General features: G+C 34.8%; 2 protein-coding genes and 1 pseudogene across 3 annotated transcripts; 1 reads left to right on the top strand and 2 right to left on the bottom strand.

Annotated features, from left to right (window-relative positions):
* Window positions 1–698: 698 nt before the first annotated feature.
* Window positions 699–13128, bottom strand: LOC116124580 (annotated as a pseudogene).
* A 1558-nt stretch (window positions 13129–14686) lies between these two features.
* On the top strand, window positions 14687–17405 carry LOC116124579 (30S ribosomal protein S17-like). Of its 2 annotated transcripts, none has more exons than XM_031410306.1 (4): window positions 14687–14832; window positions 15103–15302; window positions 15394–15547; window positions 17132–17405. In XM_031410306.1, the coding sequence occupies exons 2-3, from the start codon at window positions 15141–15143 to the stop codon at window positions 15535–15537; spliced, it is 306 nt and encodes a 101-aa protein (XP_031266166.1). In that variant the 5' UTR covers window positions 14687–14832; window positions 15103–15140; the 3' UTR covers window positions 15538–15547; window positions 17132–17405. The 2 variants fall into 2 exon arrangements, with proteins under 2 accessions (XP_031266166.1, XP_031266165.1); XM_031410305.1 differs by having other exon boundaries at window positions 15114–15302.
* A 2372-nt stretch (window positions 17406–19777) lies between these two features.
* LOC116124595 (pentatricopeptide repeat-containing protein At4g31070, mitochondrial) lies at window positions 19778–21698 on the bottom strand. The gene has a single exon (XM_031410327.1). The coding sequence runs from the start codon at window positions 21614–21616 to the stop codon at window positions 19778–19780; it is 1839 nt and encodes a 612-aa protein (XP_031266187.1). The 5' UTR covers window positions 21617–21698.
* Between the last annotated feature and the right edge of the window lie 1600 nt (window positions 21699–23298).

The following is a 23298-nucleotide window of genomic DNA, read 5'->3' on the forward strand; positions in this document are numbered from 1 at the left end:
AGAGTTTTTTTAATACTTTCTAAACCAGATAGACTAAACAATCTCACTGGAGGAAAAATGAAATAAAACCCATTTGATTATTATTAGGATTGATTTGTGGATCATGACCAGGAAACTAAAAATCATGATGTTTTTATTGTTAATCATATTAGCATAATAGATGATCCAAGTGAACAAAAAAGAATCGACATTGATGAACTCTTATTCTCAAAACTATGATATGATCTCTTCATTTTAGCAAGCTTGAGACCTTATTCCTCATGTTGCAATATTACTTACAAATCTACACAATACTCTATAAAGAGGAAGATCGAATGGAACAGTATTCTTATCCAAAGTCAGAGATATTCTGAAGAGCCTCCAAACGTACGTAAATATTCTAATCCTTGAATGGATTTACTTTATACAGATTTTGTTTATAAACATGTAAACGGTATAATCTATACTCGGATCTTGGCAAAGAAAGGTAATTGATATACCGATTGAATTTTTGTTTTTCCGCTGCGTATGGTAGATCATTACATACACAGTATAAAAGAATATGTCTTTTATTGATAAATAAACATTTATTACAGAGTCAGAAAATGAGTTTTGGAGAGATAAAAAAGAAAAACAATAGTACTATTGGTAATACATTTACCTTGTTTGGTATTATAGCTCAAATGAAGTGCAAAACTTAATTGAAAGATTCAAGTCAACTAGTGACGCTTCATTTCTTGGAAAATATTGGATACCCTTGGGGATAACCTTGGAAGAAATTTAAACAGCTGCACCATGAAAACAATCAAATAATATGAGAATTAGCTCAGGTACTAAACCGTCAAATGAGAGCTATGGTACATAAGAGAGGATGCTCACAAGCAACTAACCCGAATATAATGAAATTTCATCTAAATGTCAATCAAGGTGAAGGAGAAATTAGAAAGTTGCGAATCAAATATGAATTGTAAAGATCCAATTTGACAAATACAGCATATTGGGTTGCAACAACATAGATAAAGAAGCATATATGTATCAAAGCTGAGGTATACAAATTTTATTGTAAAGAGGTTTGCGATACAGCAATCAGACTAAATTGCTATTGGAGAAACATTTTCATGAGCTGGATAGCGAAATGCTATTTCTCTAATTGGTTAGGCAAGCAAAGGGAGGGGGCCTTTGTTGAACTCTATAAGGAGATTTGAGTTTAAGTCTGTTGTACACAAAAGTTTTTATTTGAATATGGAGATATGCGAAGGTAGACAATATGTAAGGATATCCCCATAACCCCAAAATTTAGAGAGTTTCCAGCGTCTGAGAACAGAAATAAGTGCACGTTATATTAATACAAATGCAATCAAACAAATAATTACTTTACTTTTAATAAGCTTTTTAGATGATATAATTGTTTCAGGATGAATCAATGGTAGAGAATAAAAGGGAAACTGATAGAGGGTATAACGTGAAGTCATAGTTTAAAATCATGTCATGGTAAGCAATAAGAAAAGTGAAAAATGACATGTCCAAGAGAATTGGAATGGGACATACCCAAAGCTTCACACATGCATCAATGACAACTGGAATCAGGCAGATAAAAATGGTTATGGCAGACTGATCAACTTCAAGACCATAATGCTCAACAATTATCTCCAAAAGAGTCTGCCAACCAGACTCCGAATGATATCTGCAAGTAGACAACCCGTTATGTCATTTTTCAGCAGCTGGGGATAAAATATTTCAGTTTTGTTCGCTATAACAGTAAACATGAAACTATTCCACAGGTGATACCAACTGAAGACACATCAATGTAAGCCAACTTGCAATAAATGAGTATAGTAACATAAATTAACAATAAGAACGTGCTAATAAGTAGATTTCAGAAAAAGGGAAAATTACCCTAAAAAAATGTCTGTGATAAGAATAATTAAAAATGCCTTTCCAGTATCTGAAATATTGTTTATAATTTTATAACCTGTAAATCTCAGCAAAGCCACCTGCAAAATGGGGAAAGAAAGACAAGATAAGAAGTGTTAAAGAAAGAACAATACACTTCCAGCTGAGTTCAAAGTACTAATGATTACCTACATGTGTTTATGCAAAAGCCTGATTAGATGTTCTTGTGTACTACAAGAAGTGCTTAATCAAAAGCATATGTACATGTTATCTAACACAAGAAGGCAATGTCCATTTGGCAGCTACATAACATCATTGGAAGTTCATAATGTGTAACAATAGTTCTAGTGATTTTTAGCACACAAGATGGTTAACATTTATTGTCAACAAAAATTTAAGAACACAGATATTTTGTTGCTCCAACAGACCCTTACAACCATCAGGAAATATGGCCTGGTAAGAAGCATCTGATATCAGGATACACTTAAAAGTGTTGTTTCCTTTTCTAATGCTGATAACCATGAACATGATGGTCACCCCATGATCACAGTGTTGGAGCCCATGGTGTCCATTCACCAACATCACACAAAATCCACTCCCAAAAACACAGATCCAGATATAACCCAAAATTAAAACCCAAACCAGTACGTTCTGGATATCTAGTCCATAGACTATATCATTATTTTTCTTGAATACAGTTCAGTCTCACATTTTAAAAAATAATAATAAGATCAGTTTTTACAAGAAAACATTTGTACTTCTCAAGCTTAAAGAGTATGAATTAATGGAGACATAAACTGACTTAAAAAAATTAAATTGGATTTAGGGAGGATATAAGGACATTTTGACTGGGGACTAGGAACACTGAAGTTTTATGATTTTTAGGTTCTGTTTTATTATTTATCTTGGATCTCCATAATATTAATATGGTCAAAATTATCCATACATGAATTTGCATAAACAAGAAAATCATGATATAGAAAGGAACACTGAAGTTTTATATGACTTATTTTATTTTATTTTATTACAAACAAGAAAATCAATTATATAAAAAGAATGATGATTTACAAGTTTACCATAATTTACAAATGTACAATGATTTTGAGAAAAAATGACATAAATTTATTCTGATACTATTTTAAGTAACCACTTCACCCAAATGTTCAACCTAACAGGTAAAGTTTAAGCAATAGTATTAAGCTCTCTAAAACTGTACAGTGCAAACTAGGGCAGGTGCATTCAACAATGAAGACACTAGTGACCTATGTAAAATCATGCTGGTGATGTTTCTCACAATGATGATAAAAAAAAATAAAAAAATCTGTACAAATGATAAAAGTATCAGAAAAGAGTAAATGGAACTCACTTACTCTGATTGAAGTATAAAAGAATAATAATGAGACCCAAATACCATATCCGACCATATATTGGCAAAAGCTCTACGATTCTCCACCTCCATTCATCTCGCAACTCTAAACTGTTGAAGCAGTAACCAAGAAACTCATAAGAAAAGCACTTACTAGTTTATGTGTTTACATAAGAAAAAATAGGTTAAGAATCTGTACAAATCTAGGACAGTTTGGATGTGTGCTTACAAGAGTAATAATGTATGCCATAATCAGTATTTATAGTAGCTTACGTATTTCAAGTGGATACTTGCTCTTCTTCCTTTTTTCCAGTCATATTGTGGATCCTTTCTTTTCAGAAGATATACTTAGGAGTAGAAATATATTTAAGTTTCCTTTAATCTCTTTTTTTCTTTTTTCTTTTTTTTAGCATCTAGCATGTAAGTTTTCTTATTCTTCTAATACTAACACCAAAGTTTTAAAAAAAAAAAAAAAATTGTAATCCTTTTTGTGGAACTCCGTGGATTGTTTCCTCTGTTTCCACTCTTCCACTTACAAACTTCATCAGTTACCATTTAATGGGACAAAGAAAGAAGGGAAACTTATCTATATTTCATTCATATGCAGCTTTCTGATCAAAACAGTGGGCAAATTATTTTTCTTGATAAGAAACAGAAATAAGACTTCTAATGAAAGAAATACATCTTAGTTCAAGTGAAACAAAAGGCCATGGTAAGAAAATAGAAAAAGAAAAACACTGCACAACAGTTAGAGGTACTTAATTGTGGACTATTCATATATTGGACAATTTCTAGCCAGAGCATACAAGTAACAAATTTTTCATAAAAATCGATACCTGCAACCACAATTGATCAGCCTATGGCTTAACTAGCTAGGAAAAAGGTAAATCTCTTCAATAATATATCTTTTGTTTAAGAAAAAATTATGATGTCAATCTCTAATGTAATTGACTAGTCTAGAAGGTCAAAATCCATCCAAATTTACTAATGTTACTATGACAAATCATAGAATTTATCAGTTTAAGTTTTCACATTTCAAGTGAACAAAAACATTTCACCACCCACTCTACAAAAGCTTTTAACTTTCTTTTCCTTGAGTAGTTCCTGGTAGCTAACATCAGTCTTCTTTTTGTCATAACAAATATATTTAGGAAAGGAAATGAGATTGTAAGCTACATGCTAGCGAAAAAGAGTGCAAAGGGGTATTAACTACGCTTTATGTCTTAACTCCCACCAAACTCTCGAGAAAGAGGAGGAGACTTGCCAATCTCAACCTCAAGCCGGAATCTTGCTTTCTGAACATTTAATTCCTTGACCATTTCAAGCTTTTGTATCTTTTCACACGAGCATCTGAGCTGCAAGTGGTACACTCTTCATATCTGTTACAACATAATGGTTTTAGTTGGAAAGTCAGAGCATACCATCACCATTAGCCGACACAATAAATTACCTCTAAAGTTTAAAAATCTAAAGCAACCACACCCAGAAAAGGCATCTATAGTATATTTGCACAAGAAAAGCACCTTCAATTAATTTGTTTATTATTTTATAGAATGATTAAGAAATCCACTATTTCTTTATATTGTCATGGTCTTTTAGCACTTAAACTATATCACGTTGATTGGAAATTAAAATATCTCTACTGAAATGGTGCTCAAAAGTAAAATATTTCTATATAAGAAAACTTGTGTTTAGTATTGAAGTAATGAAAAACTCCATGAGTCTTAAATTTTGGAATGCATTTCTGGTATTTGAAGGATATTTACTAGTGGTATTAATGCAAACTGAGTATTACAATAATTTTATACCAGAGCATAATATAACAACTTCTGCAAACTGCCGTTGCATATGCTAATTGTAGTCAAGTTGGAGGGTAATTTATCCAAGTCTAGTGGTTGGTAAATGTAAAATGAATGTATCCATGGCATTTAATTTGAAGTTGGTGTTGCCAGTTAAATTGGAGTCATAACGTAAATGAAGTAAGAAATAAAGAAACACTCACTTCTTCAAAAATTTTCTCAGTTATGATAGACTTAAAATGAATCAAGGATATATCCAATCTGAAGAATATCCAAATATCTATCTGCATGAAGCATGATTCTACCATTGTTTCATTCTTTACTCTTCTAGGTTCGAGTAAGCCTCAGTTTTCAAAAGAAACATTTGCTTGTAGTTGATTAGTATGCAACTTCCAAATGGGATGGGTGGTTATCCAATATGTTTATCATTTGCTTGTACAAAGAAAATCTAGTGACTATCAAAGGGAGATTGATAATATGCACTTCTCCTCGAGGAAACTAGTAACTCTGAAATTGTGACTACCAATTGAAATTCTCTAATGTAGGCTACAGCTTCAATACGAAATTTAAAGGTGGAAAAGTTTTAATTTGCTTCACACATTTACTAGTTCAGGTTCCAGCAATCTTCAACAGGCTAGGTGTCAGACCCTTGATTAAAAAGTTCTGTGACACTAGGCCTGGTTGACTATGAAAGTTCGAAATAAATATTTTCCGTAATGAAGTTGAATTGCTAACTGAACCAACATTGTGAGGTGGTCTGAACATAACAGTTTAAAAAAATATATTTCTCTTTTGTAAGTGTTTTCAATATTTGCATTTTTCAATTTCAATTTTCTATCTTTTTCAACGGTACAGCCCAACAAATATATACACACACTACAATTACATATATACCCTTGACTACATATATACATAGTTTCCAACACTCCCCCTCAAGCTGGAGCATATATATCTATTATGCTCAACTTGTTACAAATATAGGTTACTCTTTTGCCAACTAAAGACTTCGTAAAGATGTCAGCTAGTTGTTCCCCTGTTCTAACATGATTAGTAGTAATTAGCTTTTGTTCAAGTTTCTCTCGCACAAAGTGATAATCCACTTCTATATGCTTAGTCTGCTCGCGAAAGACTGAATTGTTTGCTATATCTATAACTGCTTGGTTGTCACACCACAAGTCCATAGTCCCTGGATCACCAAACCCAATTTCTTTAAAAAGATGTCTTGTCTATATAAGCTCACAAGTAACTTGTGCCATAGCTCGATACTCGGACTCTGCACTTGATCTAGCTACAACCGGTTGTTTCTTACTTTTCCAAGAGATAAGATTTCCTCCAACAAAAACACAAAACCCAGTCACAGACCATCTATCCACAGAGGATCCTGCCCAATCTACATATGAAAATCCTTCTACCTTATTATGATCGTGATCACTGTAAAGAATCTCATGTCCAGGGACTCCTTTTAGATACTTCAAAATATGAAGGACTGCATCCCAATGAGATGTCCTAAGAGATGACATAAATTGACTCACCACACTCATTGAAAAAGCAATATTTGGACAAGTTACTGTAAGGTTGTTCAACTTTCCAACTATCCGTTTGTATTTCTCTGGATCACTAAACATCTCTCCATCCTCAACATTCAATCTCATATTAGGAACCATAGGAGTGTCACAAGGCTTACCCTCAATTAGGCCCATTTCAGTCAACAAATCTAACACATACTTGCGTTGAGAGAGGAAAATCCCTTTCTTACTCCGAGAAACCTCGACTCCTAGAAAATACCTTAAAGTACCCAAATCTTTTGTGTGAAATTTGGAAGCCAAAAAGTTTTTCAAACTCTGAATGCCAACATTATCACTGCCAGGATTACAGTGTCATCAACATAAACAACCAAAAGAATGATGCTAGAACTAGATTGCTTATAAAAGATAGAATGATCATAAGCACTCCTATGTAAACCAAACTGAGTCACCACTTCGCTAAACCTCCCAAACTAAGCTCGTGGAGATTGTTTTAAGCCATATAAATATTTCCTCAGTTTGCATACCTTTCCTGACTCCCCCTGGGCAACAAACCCCGGAGGTTCCTCTATGTAAACCTATTCAAGAAGATCACCATGTAAAAAGGCATTTTTTACGTCAAGTTGGTGAAGAGGCCAACTATATGAAGCTGCAAGTGAGATGAATAGCCGGACATAGGTCATTTTAGCCACTAGGGAGAATGTTTCAGAGTAATCAATACGATACGTCTGGGCATAACCCTTAGCAACCAACCGAGCTTTCAATCGAGCCACAGACCCATCAAGATTAGCCTTCACTGTGAAAACCCATTTGCACCCAATGGCCTTTTTATTTTCAGGTAAATCCATTAAAACCCATGTATCATTATGCTCTAGAACCAACATCTCTTCTTCCATAGCCCTTCGCCACCTATCATGAGTAATTGCTTCAAACATAATGCTGGGAACAGACATAGAGTCTAAAGGGACAATAAAAGACTTGGAAGACAAAGACAAAGAGTGATAGGAAACAAATGAGGAGATAGGATAGGTACAAGAACGCTTACCTTTACAAAGAGCAATGGGAAGATCAAGGTCAGGAGTAGGAGGAACCGGATCTGAGGGCGAGGCAGTCGATAGAGGCAGTGGATCATATGTTGATACAAGTGCCTCATGGTGCTGGTGAACCCTGCGAGAGTATACCTGGGTGATAGGAGGACGAGATGGTAAAGGACTATGATGGGTAATGTTGTAAACAAGAAAATCACCAAGGGGTGCTTTAAGAGAGGTAGATGGAATGAAGGATTCAACATATGGAGTGGTTTCAAAAAAGGAAACATCAGCTGAGACAAGGTACTTACCTAGGACGAGAAAAGCAACGTAACCCTTCTGATATCGGGAATAACCCAAGAATATGCACTTGAGAGATCTAGGTTCTAATTTGGAGACATGGGGTCTAACATCTTGAACAAAGCACGTGCACCCAAACACTTTAGGAGGAAGAGAGAATAAAGGCTGAGATAGAAAAAGGATGGAGTATGGGATTTGACCACCCAAAATAGATTAAGGCATGCGATTGATCAAGTGACACGCAGTAGAGACAACATTTGCCTAAAATTCTGTAGAGACTTTCATGTGAAAGAGGAGAGTACGAACGACTTCTAATAAATGACGATTTTTGCGTTCAACAACCCCATTTTGCTGAGATGTAGATACACATGATGATTGACGAATTATACCTCTAGTAGACAAATAGAAGGAGAAAGGTGCAGAAAAGTATTCTTTAACATTATCACTTTTGAAAATTTTAATAGATGAAGTAAATTAATTTTGTATTTCAGCATAAAAGGTACAAAATATGGAGAATAATTCAAAACGATTTTTCATAAAATACAATCAAGTCACACGTGAAAAATCATCCACAAAAGTAACAAAGTATCGATATCTAAACTTAGACAACATAGGGCAAGGACCCCAAACATCAGAGTGTATAACATCAAAAGGGGCTGTGACTCTTTTGTTTATCCTAGGGTTATAGGACACTCGATGGTGTTTCCTAAACTGACACGCCTCACACTCAAGGTGTGATGTTGACCCTACACTAGAACACAACTTTTTCAAAATGGGAAGGGGAGGATGACCAAGGCAACCATGTAATATAGATAGAGATGAATCACTGGTACACGCAACAAGTTGAGGGACTGGAGTCGAGACATCATCGAGCATATACAGGCCACCTGATACACGACCCCTACCAATAATCTGCCTCGTCCCAAGATCCTGAAATATACAATGAGTAGGAAAAAAATAAACACCACAGTTGAATGCATTAGTAATTTGACTAACAGATAATAGGTTAAAGGGAAAATGAGGAAGGCACAAAACAGAAGAGAGAGACATAGATTTGGTGAGATGGGTAGTACCACATCCAATAATAGGTGCAGTAGACCCATTAGATAAGGTAAAGAAGACAAATCGGGAGAAGGTGAAAATGAGAAAAGAATACCTGTATCGCCCGTCATATGGTGAATAGCACCAAAATCAATGTTCCAGTTACTACTATAAGTGGACAAACAGGCTGTAGGATTACTTAACTAGGTTAATGTAGTGGTAGTTGATGGGATGGATGACTAGGAGCTAGAATGCTGAGTGAGGCGAGCATATTCAGCTCCAGAGTTAGTAACCTGTGATGGGGTTGGTAAGAGACCATCTTGAGTTGCAACATGAGCAAACTTCTAAGTGCCTTGCATATTCGGGGGCTTCCCATGGAGCTTCCAACAATTCTTCTTTACATGACCCTCAACACCACAGTGATAACAAATACGAGGGCCATTACCACGATTGTTCCCAGTATCACGACTTACCCCTTTGTTGCCTTTGCCATCACTAGGCTTCATGCTAGGTAGGGCTGCATGATCTACAGTAGGATCCTTAAGGATTTCTTTGTCCTTAGAAACTCTTTGATCTTCCCCCTTACTAACTCTGAGAAGTCGAGCAAAGACATACGTAAGAGAGGGAAGTGTCTCGCTGGTAAGAAGCTGTGTACAAGCTATCTCGTATTCTGGTCTCAACCTAGCTAGAAAACATTGCACTACCACTTGTTCTTCTTGTGCTTGCATCATCTTCACATCAGTAGGGACAGGAAACATAGCCCTTTTTTCTTCAAAGGCTTGTTTTATCTCTGTATAATATTCGAGCAACGTCTTCTCTTGCATATTTGCCCGGTAGATCTTCAATAACAATTTATGGGCATGAGACAAGTCTTGTTTACCAGCATACAAGAGCTCTAGATACTCCCATAACTCTTTGACGGTATCACAATGACTAGTCACATCATCCACGGACGAATCGAGAGTGTTCTAAATATGATTGAAGAGCTCATCATCTTCCATGAGCCATTTTTTTCAAGTTTTACCATCACTTTCTGTCTCCTTAGGCGGATCCTCGATTAAATGGTCTCCCATGTCAATGTTGGACACATATCGTCGGATAATCCATTTCCATTGAATATAATTCCTTTTTCCCAATAACTTCCGATCAGTGATTTTGGTGGAGGAAGTGACAATTTCAGTCACCATCTTCTTACCGTCCTCTACCATATTGTCTAGCAATTGATAGGGTCAAATAACTCCCAACTCCACAGATTCACAACAACCTCAACACCAAACAACCCAGGCAAACACAAATGCACCCCAATCTCAAATAACTAGAAAGAAACCAACCACTTTCTTGTAAAAGGAATTACTGGGAACGACAGAGAAGAGAGAAACCAGAGGAGAGATTGCTGGCCACCGGAAAGAGCAAAGAAATCACGTCGTCGAAGGAAGCAAAGGGATTGTGTCGCTGGAAAGTCGAGATGAACAGAGAGAAACCATAGAAGAAATCGCCGGAATGAGCAGAAGAAAGGGACAAGTTAACTGGAATAGAACCAGCATTCGTCGGAAAGGGGAGGCTGAGAGCAGAAGTCGTCGGCAAGGGAGAAACCAAGAACAAACGTCGCCGGAGATAACAAAGGAGGTCGAGGGTTTGTCGGACATATTCAAACGCTGTCGAAGAGTGAGAAACCATGAACAGAAGGTTCGTAGGAATCGCCGGCCGCCGGAAAACAGAAACGTAGAAACGAGTTTTAGCGTTTAGTCCCGCTCTGATATCATGTTTTCAATATTTGCATTTTTCAATTTCTATTTTCAATCTTTTTCAACAATACAGCCTAACAAATATATACACACTATAATTACATATATACCCTTGACTACATATATACATAGTTTCAAACACTAAGGTGCACTGAACATAACTCTGGAATAGCTTTTTACATTGGATTTAAAAAAAAAAAAAAAAAAAAAAAAAATACAAACAAACAAACGAACAAATAAGGCACTAAGCTGCATCGTAGCTCCAAAATTTCTACAAATTATTAACGATTAAAATTTCAAAGCATCCAGATTAATAAAAAAATAAAATAAAATAAAATAAGAAAAGGATTGGAAGACACAAAGGAGCCGAAAGAGTCACCCGAACCAAGATCTAGAAGCAAACATTCATCAAAAGTCTGGCTGAATTCACCACACTTTTTGCTACAAAATAGCAATATTGTCAACCAAGCTTTTGGGATCTATATTTACCAAGAAACATAATATATTATTTCTCTCTAATACAGTGTAATGCATCAGTTCTTCATTCATTATCGTCCTTCTAAGATGATTTTGCCATTTATATTTCTTTTGAAGCTTGAAAACTAAAGCCCATTACTAAAACTAAAATATTGATGAATCTAAAAGGGGTCAAGTCCAGTAGATAAATGAGTACACAGAAACAATGTCCAAAACACCAACAAAAACAGTGATCAAGGATGCTCTGGAACTCATTCCCTCTGTAATATTCTAGCAAAAGAATTGTACAGGTGGCTGCGAAAGTGAGATTAATCCATAGAACTAAAAGACTTAGCTTTTGTTATTTATGGCCGGGATCCTACTTAGCTGTTTCAAGTTTGGAGATATTTAGAGGGAAATCGGAAACATTGTGTGACAATTAAGGGGATAAACTTATTCATAAAATTTCTAAATTATTACTGGCATCAACAAAAAAGTACGTTGTGCAGTAAAAAGACAAATAGATAGAACCATTCAACTGTCTTATAACAGCAAAAAGAAAATTCTTATCCAAAATATTGTTCCACACAAACTAATAACACACAGAAATCAGGCAAGAGAATAGTTCTAATATTTTGTTAGAGGCATGATTACCGGCAAGTCACTTGAACTAGACTATTCTGTTCAATGATTACCTGTCTAAAAAAGGCATGAGAACATAGTCATGAACCACAAAGTCCAAGGCCCATGGAATAATTATCAGTACTGCCAAAAATTTAGCCTGAAACAGCAAGAACAAGTATGGCTTAGGTTCTTTAGTCATAATCTAGAATTAAATATTCAATACGTTATCAACAAAAGCAATATACAAATACAATAATAAAACAACTACATGGTTGTGGAGAGTATTCAAATGATTCAAAGTCGAAAACATGAAATGCAATAAACAAAAATGGAGCAATTGAAAATGTTCATAAACACTTCCAATTACTAATTATTTGCTGTATTAGAATTATCCATGCCATGATGCTAATGGTGGAATATAACTTGAATTTGCAAGATTATAACACAACTACTCATAACAACTTACTGAATTCAAGGAGGCGTATCGAAAAATGCGGTCCTCATACAAAATATCATCCTCTTCTTTCCCAAAAACCAAGTTCCTCACAGACTCAACCAACCCCCTTTCAGGAAACAACTCACTGGGATCCAAACGCGCTTCGTCCTTCCCTTGCCAAACCCCATTACCCAAATCTTGATTCCAAGATTCATCAGCACCATTTCCATGATCATCCACAATCCAATCCTCCCACCTCCTACTCTCTTCATTCCTCATATCTTCTTGAGCTTCCCTCAACTCGATTATCGCCTCCGCCCGCCTCTTCCACGCCTCAAACTTCTCACTCTCTGATAACTCCTCATCACTAGAAACATCAGCCTCCTCTTCAAACATATCATTATCTTTCAAACCAAGCCAATTTCCATCATCATCAAAAAAGAACCTTTGCCACCAACTTTTATTTCTCTTGGAATGGTTATTATTGTTTTTAGCATTTGGGATAAACCCACAAAATCTTTGTTTCTTAGCACTCCATCGAATCGAAGAACAGGAGGAATTGTGCATGTAAAGAGAGTTTCTACAGTGGTTTGAGTTAATAAAGATAAAATTTTGACATAAGACCAATGAAGTGCTCATTAAGAACATGTAAATAGCAACCCCACATTTTTCAAGCCCTCAAGAAGTAAGTTGCTGATACAGTAAGCAGAAAAACGAAACCAACATGCTTGAAGAAAAATCAGTTAAGAAATTAAGAGATGGTTCATGACAACCATAAACTTAAAGCAAGTAAGGAAACATGCAAAAGCTAAAAGAAGCAACTATAAGTGTTGGAGGAGAATAGCTGGAGTTTAGAGCTAACCTAAAGGGACGTGTTTGGACTGTAACTAAGAATTCCAGAGGGAAGTGGATAACGGGTTGGGAGCATTTTTTTTAATTTCATTTTTCTAATTTTCTCCCTATCCTTTGCTTCTATTTCAAATTTTGCCACTTCCTTCTAATATTTACCTTTTTGTTAACTTGATGACTCAAATTAATGGGACGTGGTCCCCGTTGTAGTTTCTAAACTCTAAAGTTCAACAGAGTTACCAATAATTTCTCGAGTTTTAATGGTGTTATAAAATTTGTTGCGCGAGAGTTTACCATAAGCTCGAAATCAGTGATAGTTTTGAGAAAGTGAAGCAGCGAACTAAGTTTGTTATGGTGAGTTAAATGGATAATTACCTCACAAATCATCATGTAATTTTGATTTAACGTGATTGAGTTAATCTTGTTGGATTAACTTCAAATGATTGAGCTATAATCTCTATAACCTCTCTATGAATAGTTATCAAATTTATGTATAAATACCCTAAAAAAATTCATTGCAAGAGGTTATCAATTTTAACGAATTTAAGCTTATTTTTATATTCAAAGTATCAATAAGATAACAAAAAATAGGACTTAAGTTTGAACTTGTGAAACCACTTTAAAATTGTTTATGTCATTTATTTGTTTCTCTTTGTTGATTTTAATTAATTATGCATGCATCCAATTTGATTCCATCAAAATCAATCGGTTTAGTTAGTTATTGTGTATAAAGGTAACAATAAAATTAATTTTATAAAATGAAATATTTTCATATAATTTTTGGTAATTTGAGGGGATATTTTTTTTTAAAAAAAATGCTATCCTTACAAAGATTTTATATAAAGAAGACTAAAAAGTGAAAGAAAAAACAAAGAAAAAAACGGAAAAAAAGAAAGAGAGAGAGAAAGAAATCATGAAGATCAAGGGTAGAGATTGTCTTTGTATGCCCCCTTTGTATTTGTTTTTATAAGATTAACACTTCTCATTTTTTTATTTTTATGCCGACTGTGTGTAGGACACTCCACCGACTCTCTATTTTTTAATTTTATTTCATTTTTAAAAAATTATAATTTACGTTAATAAATTATTTGTTTTTAAATATTTATCAAATACTTTTATAATAAATTTAATAATTATATTGAAAAAAAAGGTCAATTTTTGTCATTATATATACAATAACAATTTAAAAATCTTTTTTTTTTTTTTTTTTTTTACATTTAACATTATCCGTTTAGAAAATCAAAGCAATTTTGAAATTAAGTTTACAATTTTTTTTTTAAAATTGATTAAACTTAAAACTGCAGATGGAATAATCTCAATAATAATAATAATAAAGATATTGAGGGGTATTATAGTCTTACCGTGTAAAAAGGTTAAAAAAGATGACTGGGTTGGGTTTTTGTTTTGGAAAATGATAGAGCCACCAAAAGTTCGCACCGAATCTGTACATTTAATGAAGTGGTAAAATTATTGACCGTTGATTAATATTAATTAATAATAAATAAATGATTAATATTTCGTCACGTTATTAGATGCACAAATTTAGTGCGCAACCTTCGTAACGGTAGCATTACACTTTTGTTTTGACCTTTGACAGAAACTAAAGGGTTTTAGGCTACAGGGTTCCTCACACGCTTGACCCAATTGAAACACTCTCTGAAGTCTGAACCTCTTTCTTCCAACCAAAAGGAGCTGTCGTCTTCCACCACCACCAGTAATTTTCGTTTTGTTTTCTTAAACTACGTCGTTTCACCTGCTTCAGCCGTCGTCACCAGCCTCGGCTGCCGCTACCGGTAATCTCTTTTTTATAAAGTTATTCATCTATCGTTTCACGAATTCACGTTTTTTAATTGTTCCGGCAAATTTTTTTTTTTTATTTAATTAATTTGTTGACTAGATTATAGTGTGATTAGTTGTCTCTATGTTTATCAGGAAGTAGATTTTATTATTCTTTTTCTTGTTTGCAACTAAAATCCCTAATATCAACAACCATAAGATCTGACTTAGGTTTGGGAGATTTTAAGTGTTTACAAAATGAAATCCCTAGTAGCAATGACTATAAAATCTGACTTAGGTTTGGGAGATTTAAAGTGTTTACAAAATGAAGTCAGTGGTGGGAATGGTTGTTTCCAACAAGATGCAAAAGTCAGTAGTGGTGGCGGTGGACAGACTGTTTCATCACAAGAAGTATAAACGTTATGTCAAGCGGACTTCCAAGTTCATGGCTCACGATGAGCACAATCAATGCAACATTGGTGACCGAGTGAGTATTAATCTCTATCATATTTGTTATTCATTCTGTTGCTGAACTTGATTGAGTTCTACTTGGTGTTTATCATCTTGGGGTTTTGCAGGTTCAGTTGGATCCTTCTAGGCCATTGAGCAAGCGTAAGAATTGGGTTGTTGCTGAAATTCTTAAGAAAGCACGAATCTATGTACTGCCATCAGCAAATACTGCTGCTGCTTCAAGTGACAAAACTAAAGCTTCATCTTCATAAACGTAATAAGGTAATTTTATATCCTTGTTCTTTGTTTTGTATTGAGATGTGAAACAGTAGTTTGTAAAATAAATACACAAATGTTCTTGTGAAGTTGCAGTGATGAATCATTTGACTACATGGTTTTCTATTTGGTTGTGAGCCAAGTTCTGTGAAGTTTATCTGCATCTGTTATGTAATGTTCTGTCAAGTCATGTCTGAGTGATAGCAACCATGGTTTTTGTTTAAATTTTTGTGATTGCTGTTTGGAGATCATGGTCATAGAATGCCCCTGGAGTGGTGAGAAATTTTGGTCTTATGTTGTTAGCCTTAAAAGCCCCAAGTTCGAATATAAACTTCATTAATACTTATTATGTTTCTATTGAGAATTTTTGACATGGACTGTTATAATTGGAAAATTGCACTCTCAATAGGAATGCTATGTAGAGAAAGAGCATGGAATTGTGGGACAGTGTCCCTGTCTCAATTGTTACAGATACATAGGAACTCTATGTAGAGAAGAGCATGGAATTATGGGAAAATTTCTGAATATTCAATATTTGGTCCTTTAGATTTGTGTCTTCAAAAGTCTTGCTAGTCAGTTTATTATCCACCTCACCCATCTTGAAACTACCAATTATCTTATGGGTTTCATCTTCTTTTTGTACGAGGTATCATGGTATCTTCTGTCTTGTTATTTAAAAGTGTTGTAGCTGGCTCTTAGGATTATTTGACTTGAAATGGACATCCTCTATCTCCTGTTCCAGTTGCTTTTCTGTCAAAGTGCTTCATTAATTTAACTGAAAGAACAGCTCATTAGTTGTTAGTTGTTGTGTCAACATTCAATACCAATTGCATTACAGATTGGTTTACTTTGGTTTACTAGCTTCGTGAAAAAATTGCTAGGATGTTCTTTTTTGTGGTTTTTGGAAACATGTTTGTGTTTCTGCTAAAAACTGACCTGGAACATGTACGTCTTAGCTCTTTCTTTGCCTTGGCACTAAATAAGAAAAGGTATCAAGTCAATACCCTTTTACTAATAATAGTAATCATTAAGATTATAAAGAATCATTTATCAGTTTAAATCTTCCAAAATATATTTATTACTCTTTATGCCCAAAGTATGAAAAAAGCTGAAATTGTCTGTGTTACTGCGAATCTCATATGATAATGAATTTGGTAGGCATTGTTATTGGGGGACCAAACTTCTTATTGCTTGATTTGTTTTGACTAATTTGTATATATTATGAATTGATAGAATAAGACAGTTAAAAAATTGCAACTCAGAAAATTCTAGTATAGTAACTTTGAGAAATGAAGATAACAGTGTAGTATAGTGGGGATGCTGATTTGTCATGTCTATGCCATGCTAAGTGAGGAGATAACAAACTAGTTAACAGTTATGTAAATGCTTCCTGTAACAAGTGGCATAAATGTTTTTGGTGATGTAGGAATACTTCTGCTTACAAATCTGATTTCTATTTTTTTTTTTTTTTTTTTTAAATTTTTTGCTGTCAAAGCATGCAATGTAAATATAAGTTGGGACTTTTAATTGCTGTAATTGACCTGGTTCAGTTTTACTCGGCCAGTAAAAGTTAGAATTATTCCCTTGCAGTTGGAGACCTATTCAGCTTCAGTAGATGTCACCCTGATATTGTTTTGCTTTATTTCAACAATGGACCATGCTATATTCGAGACATACAGGAAGTGTGAAGACTTGGATGTCGATTGCAATTTCACGAATTGCTAGTAGCAGTAATGCATGCTGGGCTGATACTGAAAGAGTTAAGCTTCTGCTTCCATTTGTTTTGAATATGAATAATTTTTGGACAGATGAACCTTTCAGTAGCTAATGCGCTTAATAAAAATGCTGTTAATTTGTGCTGGAACTTTCTTGTTAGTTCTTTGGAAAATATCTGTGCACAGATATTGTTTTGTTTATTAAAAGTTAGTTTCAGTGACAATGAAGTTTGGTTCTTTTTTCCCGTGCAAGTGGAACATCAGCATCCATGCTGGCCAATAATTGTTCTTGGTATATGGAAATAGCACTGTTGAGGCAAGTTAACTACGAAAAAAACCTCTCTACGATAGATGTACATGCATCCAATCAACATGAGGTTCTACATCAGTGTGTCTAACATATACTCAGTCCATGATTGATTGGTTATATATACAATCGTTGTCTGAAATACTCGTTAACATAATAGACAATATGGCTGGAGCTGTCTGCAGCGGAGACTGCATCGTATAAGCCCACCCTGCCTTGTTCTTTTCCTTATTGAGTCAATCAATTTAAAGATTTGTACATTGTAGACAATATCTCGATAGCACAGAAGATTCAGGGTATCTGCCACATTGTAGCCATAACATATGTTCTGTTCATGTAATAATCCAGCAGATGAATGTTGGTTATGAAGTTTATGGTTAGTCTTAATAGACTTAAAGTTAGGATTGGGGTCTTGAGTAGGCTGTGAAAGAATTGTTTAAGCATTAAGGATGAAATCTAAATATAAAAACCCCAAATAATGTACAATTGTACATTACTAGGAATTTACATGAAAATTCAGGTTTACCTTTAATCTTCTTAAGTCTGAACTGTTTGAGGAGCTTCGAATGTAACGGGATGATAATACTGGCTTCGTTTGGTTCAAAATTGGGAATACTACTCTTAGTATTCCCAAAAAAGTTAAATAGTAAAATACCTAAAAACTCTCATTTTTTGGAATACTACTTTCAATATTATTCAATTTTTTTTAAACCCTCTAAATTTGTTAATTTAATTAAATACCCCTAAATATTATTTTAAAAATTACAAAAACACCCCAACAATCCACATTTACCAGATTCCGGCTACTACCGTCGAAAAATGGTCGGAATCTGGTAGGATGGCGCACTACCGGCTGAATCTGGCCGGTAGTGCGCCGATCTAGCCTTTTCTGGTCAGATCCACGGCCGTGGATCTGGCCGAAAAAGGCCAGGCCGTAACAGTCGGTCACGACGACCAACAAACGGTCATCATTGACCATCAATAATGACTGTTTGTTGGCCGTCGTTGAGAGCAAATACGGTCAGATCTGGCCGGAAAAGGTCATAGTGCCGCATGACCGGCAAGATCTAGCCAGTCATGCGTCGATAAGACGACTCCGGCCACCTCTGGTGGTGGTGGCCGGCTGGGGATATTTGAGGGTGGGTTAGGGGTGTTTTTGTTAACTTTTAATATTTTATTATAGGGGGTATTTTGTAAAAAAACAAACATAGGCGGCATTTTATTAATTTATAAATCCTACCTCGTAATATCCGTCCAATTCAACTTTTTTTTAACTTTTTTTCAAAAAAAATTTCCCAAAACCCCCAAATTTTGAACCAAACGAAGCCACTGTCCTTGTTTTTTTGGAGTATTTTTAATGGATCAAAATCTTCTCCTTTGAAGATCTGTAACTAAATTTGTTATCAAGTTTAAGATGGATAATCAATAAAACATAATATTGAAAAAGAAATCTTAATCTCTTTATTATTAATGATCATGTATTTTAAATCACTAAAAACTAAAGTAAGTTCAAATAATCAGGGAACTAATTCATTTTTTCACTTGGGGAAGTTTTTGAAAATAACTATTAGAAGGAAATAAGCTTTGAAGTGCTTTCTAAAATAAGAATAAATTTGATAAAGTACTTGCGTTACATATAATTTTGTAAAAGAGATTTTTTACTCAAAAGACACTTTGTTAAAATTACCCCAAAAGTTATCACTTTTTATGTCCTGCTAACTGCACCAACCAATTAAGTAATACTATATATACATCATTTTCATACAACATTTCTTATACAACATTAGGTGGCAATATATGATTGGCTAATTTAAAGTTAAAATTAAACTTTTACCTAATCACATCTTGCCACGTAATATTGTATGAGAAATATTGTATGGAAATGATGTATGTGTAGTATTATTTTTAAATTTTTATTAATCTCTTTGATCATGCTATTCAATAAATTTAGACCTGAAACCTGATTATGTTGTGAATCAGCCCCATTATCGGTTTTGTATTCTATCAATTCTTATCATTTAAAAAAATTAATGGGGTGATATCTTATTGTTCAACTGATTCAATAACAATATCAATCTGTTATCAACCATTAGATTGGTTGTATAGCGATAATTTAATTGATTTAACAGTTGATATTATGAATCATGGAGGTGGAGGCACAATATAAATATTAAGTTGCCAGCAAAATTTGGGGTGCTATGAATACTCATTGTCTTAGTCAATTCTGCTGAATCCGTAACATTTATTTAATCCCTTTACTCTCATGACACTCCTCACCTCTTCTACACCAACCCAGTTACAACATTCAGCATAAATCATACTTAACAAAGTGTAGTTGGCAGCATTCTCAGGTTCTGACTCTATAAGTTGATGTGCAAGCATTTCTGCAACAACCAATCTTCCATGAATTTTACAAGCTGATACTAAAGAGCTTAAAAGTTTTGTACTCGGTTTCATTGGCATCGTCCTCACAACCTCACAAGCATCTTTAATCTTCCCTGACTTCCCCAGAAGATCAACATAGCAAGCATAATGTTCCGAAGTTAATGATATTCTGGAATGTTTTATGATATTATTGAATATACTTGTCCCCTCCTCGTAAAGGCCACAATGGTTGCAAGCTGATAAAATGGAGAGCAGTGTAATAGCATCCGGCTCTATCCCTCTCTCTAGCATCTTGTGCAAGAGCTGCAAAGCTTCTTCACCACAACCATGAAGGCCATAACTGTTGATTAATGTGCTCCATGACACGCAATCTTTGCAAGCCATTTCATTGAAGATTAGATGCGAAGCCTCAAGACTACCGCACTTTGAATACATATTTATTAGTGCATTCCCTATAAAAACATCAGAATGTAATGCAGTTTTCAAAATATAGCAATGGATTCCAAGTCCTTGGCTCAGAGAAGATAGAATGGTGCAAGCAGAAATCATTGCCAATAAAGTAACTGAGTTTGGCTCATGTCCTTCCACTCTCATTCGCCTAAAAAGCTTCATAGCTTCATCACAATCCTCAATTCTTGAGTAGCCTGCAATAATTGAACTCCACATAACAACATCTTTAACTTCTGATCTTTCGAATATAATCCTGGCAGGAAGCAATGCCTCTGCGCATTCACAATACATATGCATAAGAGCAGACGACAAACGATGATTCCAGTCAAAGCCATGACGATAAGCATACCCATGAATGGCTTTCCCATACTCTATAAAATCCAATTCAGTACAAGTTAGTAAGGCAACAAGTAATGTTACTCTGTTAGGCTTAACCCCTTCTCTCTGCATTGCTCTAAAGCAGTCAATCCCCATACCATAGTTTTGATTATCAATACATCCAGAGATCATGGCAGTCCAAGAGACCTCATTTTTAATTTCCGCTTGATCAAACACTCGTAACGCAGTCATTAATTCACCACACTTGGAATACAAGTCTAACAAAGCAGTTGACAAAAAAACAGACTCTTCAATTAGTCCATGAATTATAACAAGAGCATGAAGCTGCCTTCCCACAGTCAAGTCTCTACTTTGTGCCCCGAGCGATAAAACGCCAGCAATGAGTTCCGGTTTTGGAACAAAACCACAAAAGTACATTTGCTTAAGCATTTTCAATGATAAAGTATAATACCCACTTTGGGTAAAACAATTTATGATGGAATTCCAAGAGATAATGTCTCTGTGAGGCATTTTATCAAACACCAAGTACGCTGATTCAATTTTCGAATACTTTGCATACATTGTGATGAGAGAATTAGAAGTAACTTGGTCAGAATCAGAGCCTGATTTGAAGGCTAAGCAATGAAGTTGCAGGCCAAAGTGGAGGTGGAAGTGAGAGTGGGAACAAGCTTTAATAACTGAAGGAAGAATGAAAGTGTTTGCATGAAGTCCTGTGAGGTGAAGCTGGTGTTTGTAGAATTGAAGTATTTGGTCATATAATTGTTTTGACTCCAAGTATTTGAATTTATTTTGAATGGCTGAAATGGGGAGTTGGGTGGGTTCTATGGTGGTTGTTAATTGTCGGATTGTACGGGCGATATGACTTTTGGCTCTCAACATTGATTACATGTTGAAAAAGTTATAGGTTGTGGAGTTTCAAAGGATCTTTTGTTTAGTTGAGGGATGTGTGAATCATTGGATTGATGGTTTGTGGGTAGTTGAAGATTCAAAGAAAGGGCTTGTTTTTGTACAAAGGTTGGATGCAACTATCTAAAACTGAAACTTGCCTCAATTTCAAGTGTTTCAAGAAAAATCAAATAATGTCTAGAGATAGGGTTCTAAAATTAAATTAATTAGACGAATGAGACATCTCAAATCTGAAATTCAATCTATATATGGTTATTTTTTGTTTTAACTTTGATGGATGAGATGTGAGAGAAGTAAATTAGTCCATAAGTTTTTGAGCAAATGCGATCGAGAACAGTTCCTCCAAATCAAACAAAAAAAATTCTGATTTGAGCTCGAGAGTGAAGACGGAGGATTTGTCACCGTTGATAAAGTGCATAGCCTGATCATAAAGGAGGCCGAGAATCGAACAGTCGATGTTGGCATGCATAGTTACGTTGAGTTTATAAATTTTGGGAATAGGAGCAAAAGAATTTGGGGAGTTAGAATTTTAACAGATGAAAGATATGATAATTTGAAAAAGAGTAGTGCAATTTGGATCAATTGATCCGGATCAAAAGCTTTTTTGGGAAGGTAAATTAAATTTACTTATTAGTAAAATAAAATTATTTTTGGCCCCTAAACCCTACTTTTTTTTTTTTTTTAAGGAAACAATTTATCCTATTGACATTACGAAAGGATGAGAGATAAGTAATTATTACTTTAATGTTTCTAAGAATAGAGGTTATAAAATAGGAATTAATTTATTGTAATAATTAAATTACTTTAAAAAAAAAAACATGTAGAAGTACCCATTTTATCTCTCAAAGTTGCAAGTGTAATCCTTTATTGCAAGTATATGCTCTTTTCTTGTATCATACCTTTATCACCCAAAGTTATAAAGGGGCGTTTGGTTGGGGGTTATATGAGATTACTGTGGTTAAGTTATCTTATATTATTTGACTACCATGTTTGGTTGTCAAGTAATATAAGATATCGGTAATCTTTAAATACCAATAGTAGTTACTATTGGTAATATTAAAGGTAATCTGATTACCTCCATTTTCTTAAGTATTGTAAGATTATTTGGGTAATCTTTTTTTTGTTACAATTCTATCATTTATTAATAAAATTTTAGGACAATAATGCTCTTATTTTTTAATTTATTTACATGAATCTTGCTTTTATCATTTCACCCAAATTAATTAACTTTTTAGACAAAATTACCCTTGAAATCAAAACAAATTTCAACTTACCCAAGCCACCACCCCCACCCACTTTCTGCCGCCAGCCAAACCACCGTCGGCCGCCATGAGAAGTTGCTGGAAGTCACCAGGAGTCGCTGTGAGCAGCCCATCGTGACTAGGAGCAAATCTGGCCGAAAATGGCCAGATCTATTCTAGCCATTTTCGACCAGATTGATGGGTTTGGCCATCCTTTTTAGCCATCAATATGGCTAAAAACAGCCATATCGGATCCTTTCGGTCACGGTTGACTGCTCACGATGACTTCTGGTGACTTCCGACGGTGGTTTGCGGTGGCGGCAGGCGACGGCAGGGTGGTTGGGGCGAGTTTGTTATAAATTAAAGTTTTATATAAGCATGGGTGTTTTAGCTAATTTTGAAATATTGGGGGTT

The sequence above is a fragment of the Pistacia vera genome, unplaced genomic scaffold (genome assembly GCF_008641045.1).
Source record: "Pistacia vera cultivar Batoury unplaced genomic scaffold, PisVer_v2 Contig153, whole genome shotgun sequence".
NCBI lineage: Eukaryota > Viridiplantae > Streptophyta > Magnoliopsida > Sapindales > Anacardiaceae > Pistacia > Pistacia vera.

Excerpts from the sequence above, each read along its gene's own strand:
- LOC116124579 (XM_031410306.1), top strand. The coding sequence starts at position 15,141 with ATGAAGTCAGTGGTGGGAATGGTTGTTTCCAACAAGATGCAAAAGTCA. Across the intron at positions 15,303-15,393 it reads AATGCAACATTGGTGACCGA|GTTCAGTTGGATCCTTCTAG; the intron begins GTGAGTATTAAT and ends GGGGTTTTGCAG.
- LOC116124595 (XM_031410327.1), bottom strand. The coding sequence starts at position 21,616 with ATGTTGAGAGCCAAAAGTCATATCGCCCGTACAATCCGACAATTAACA.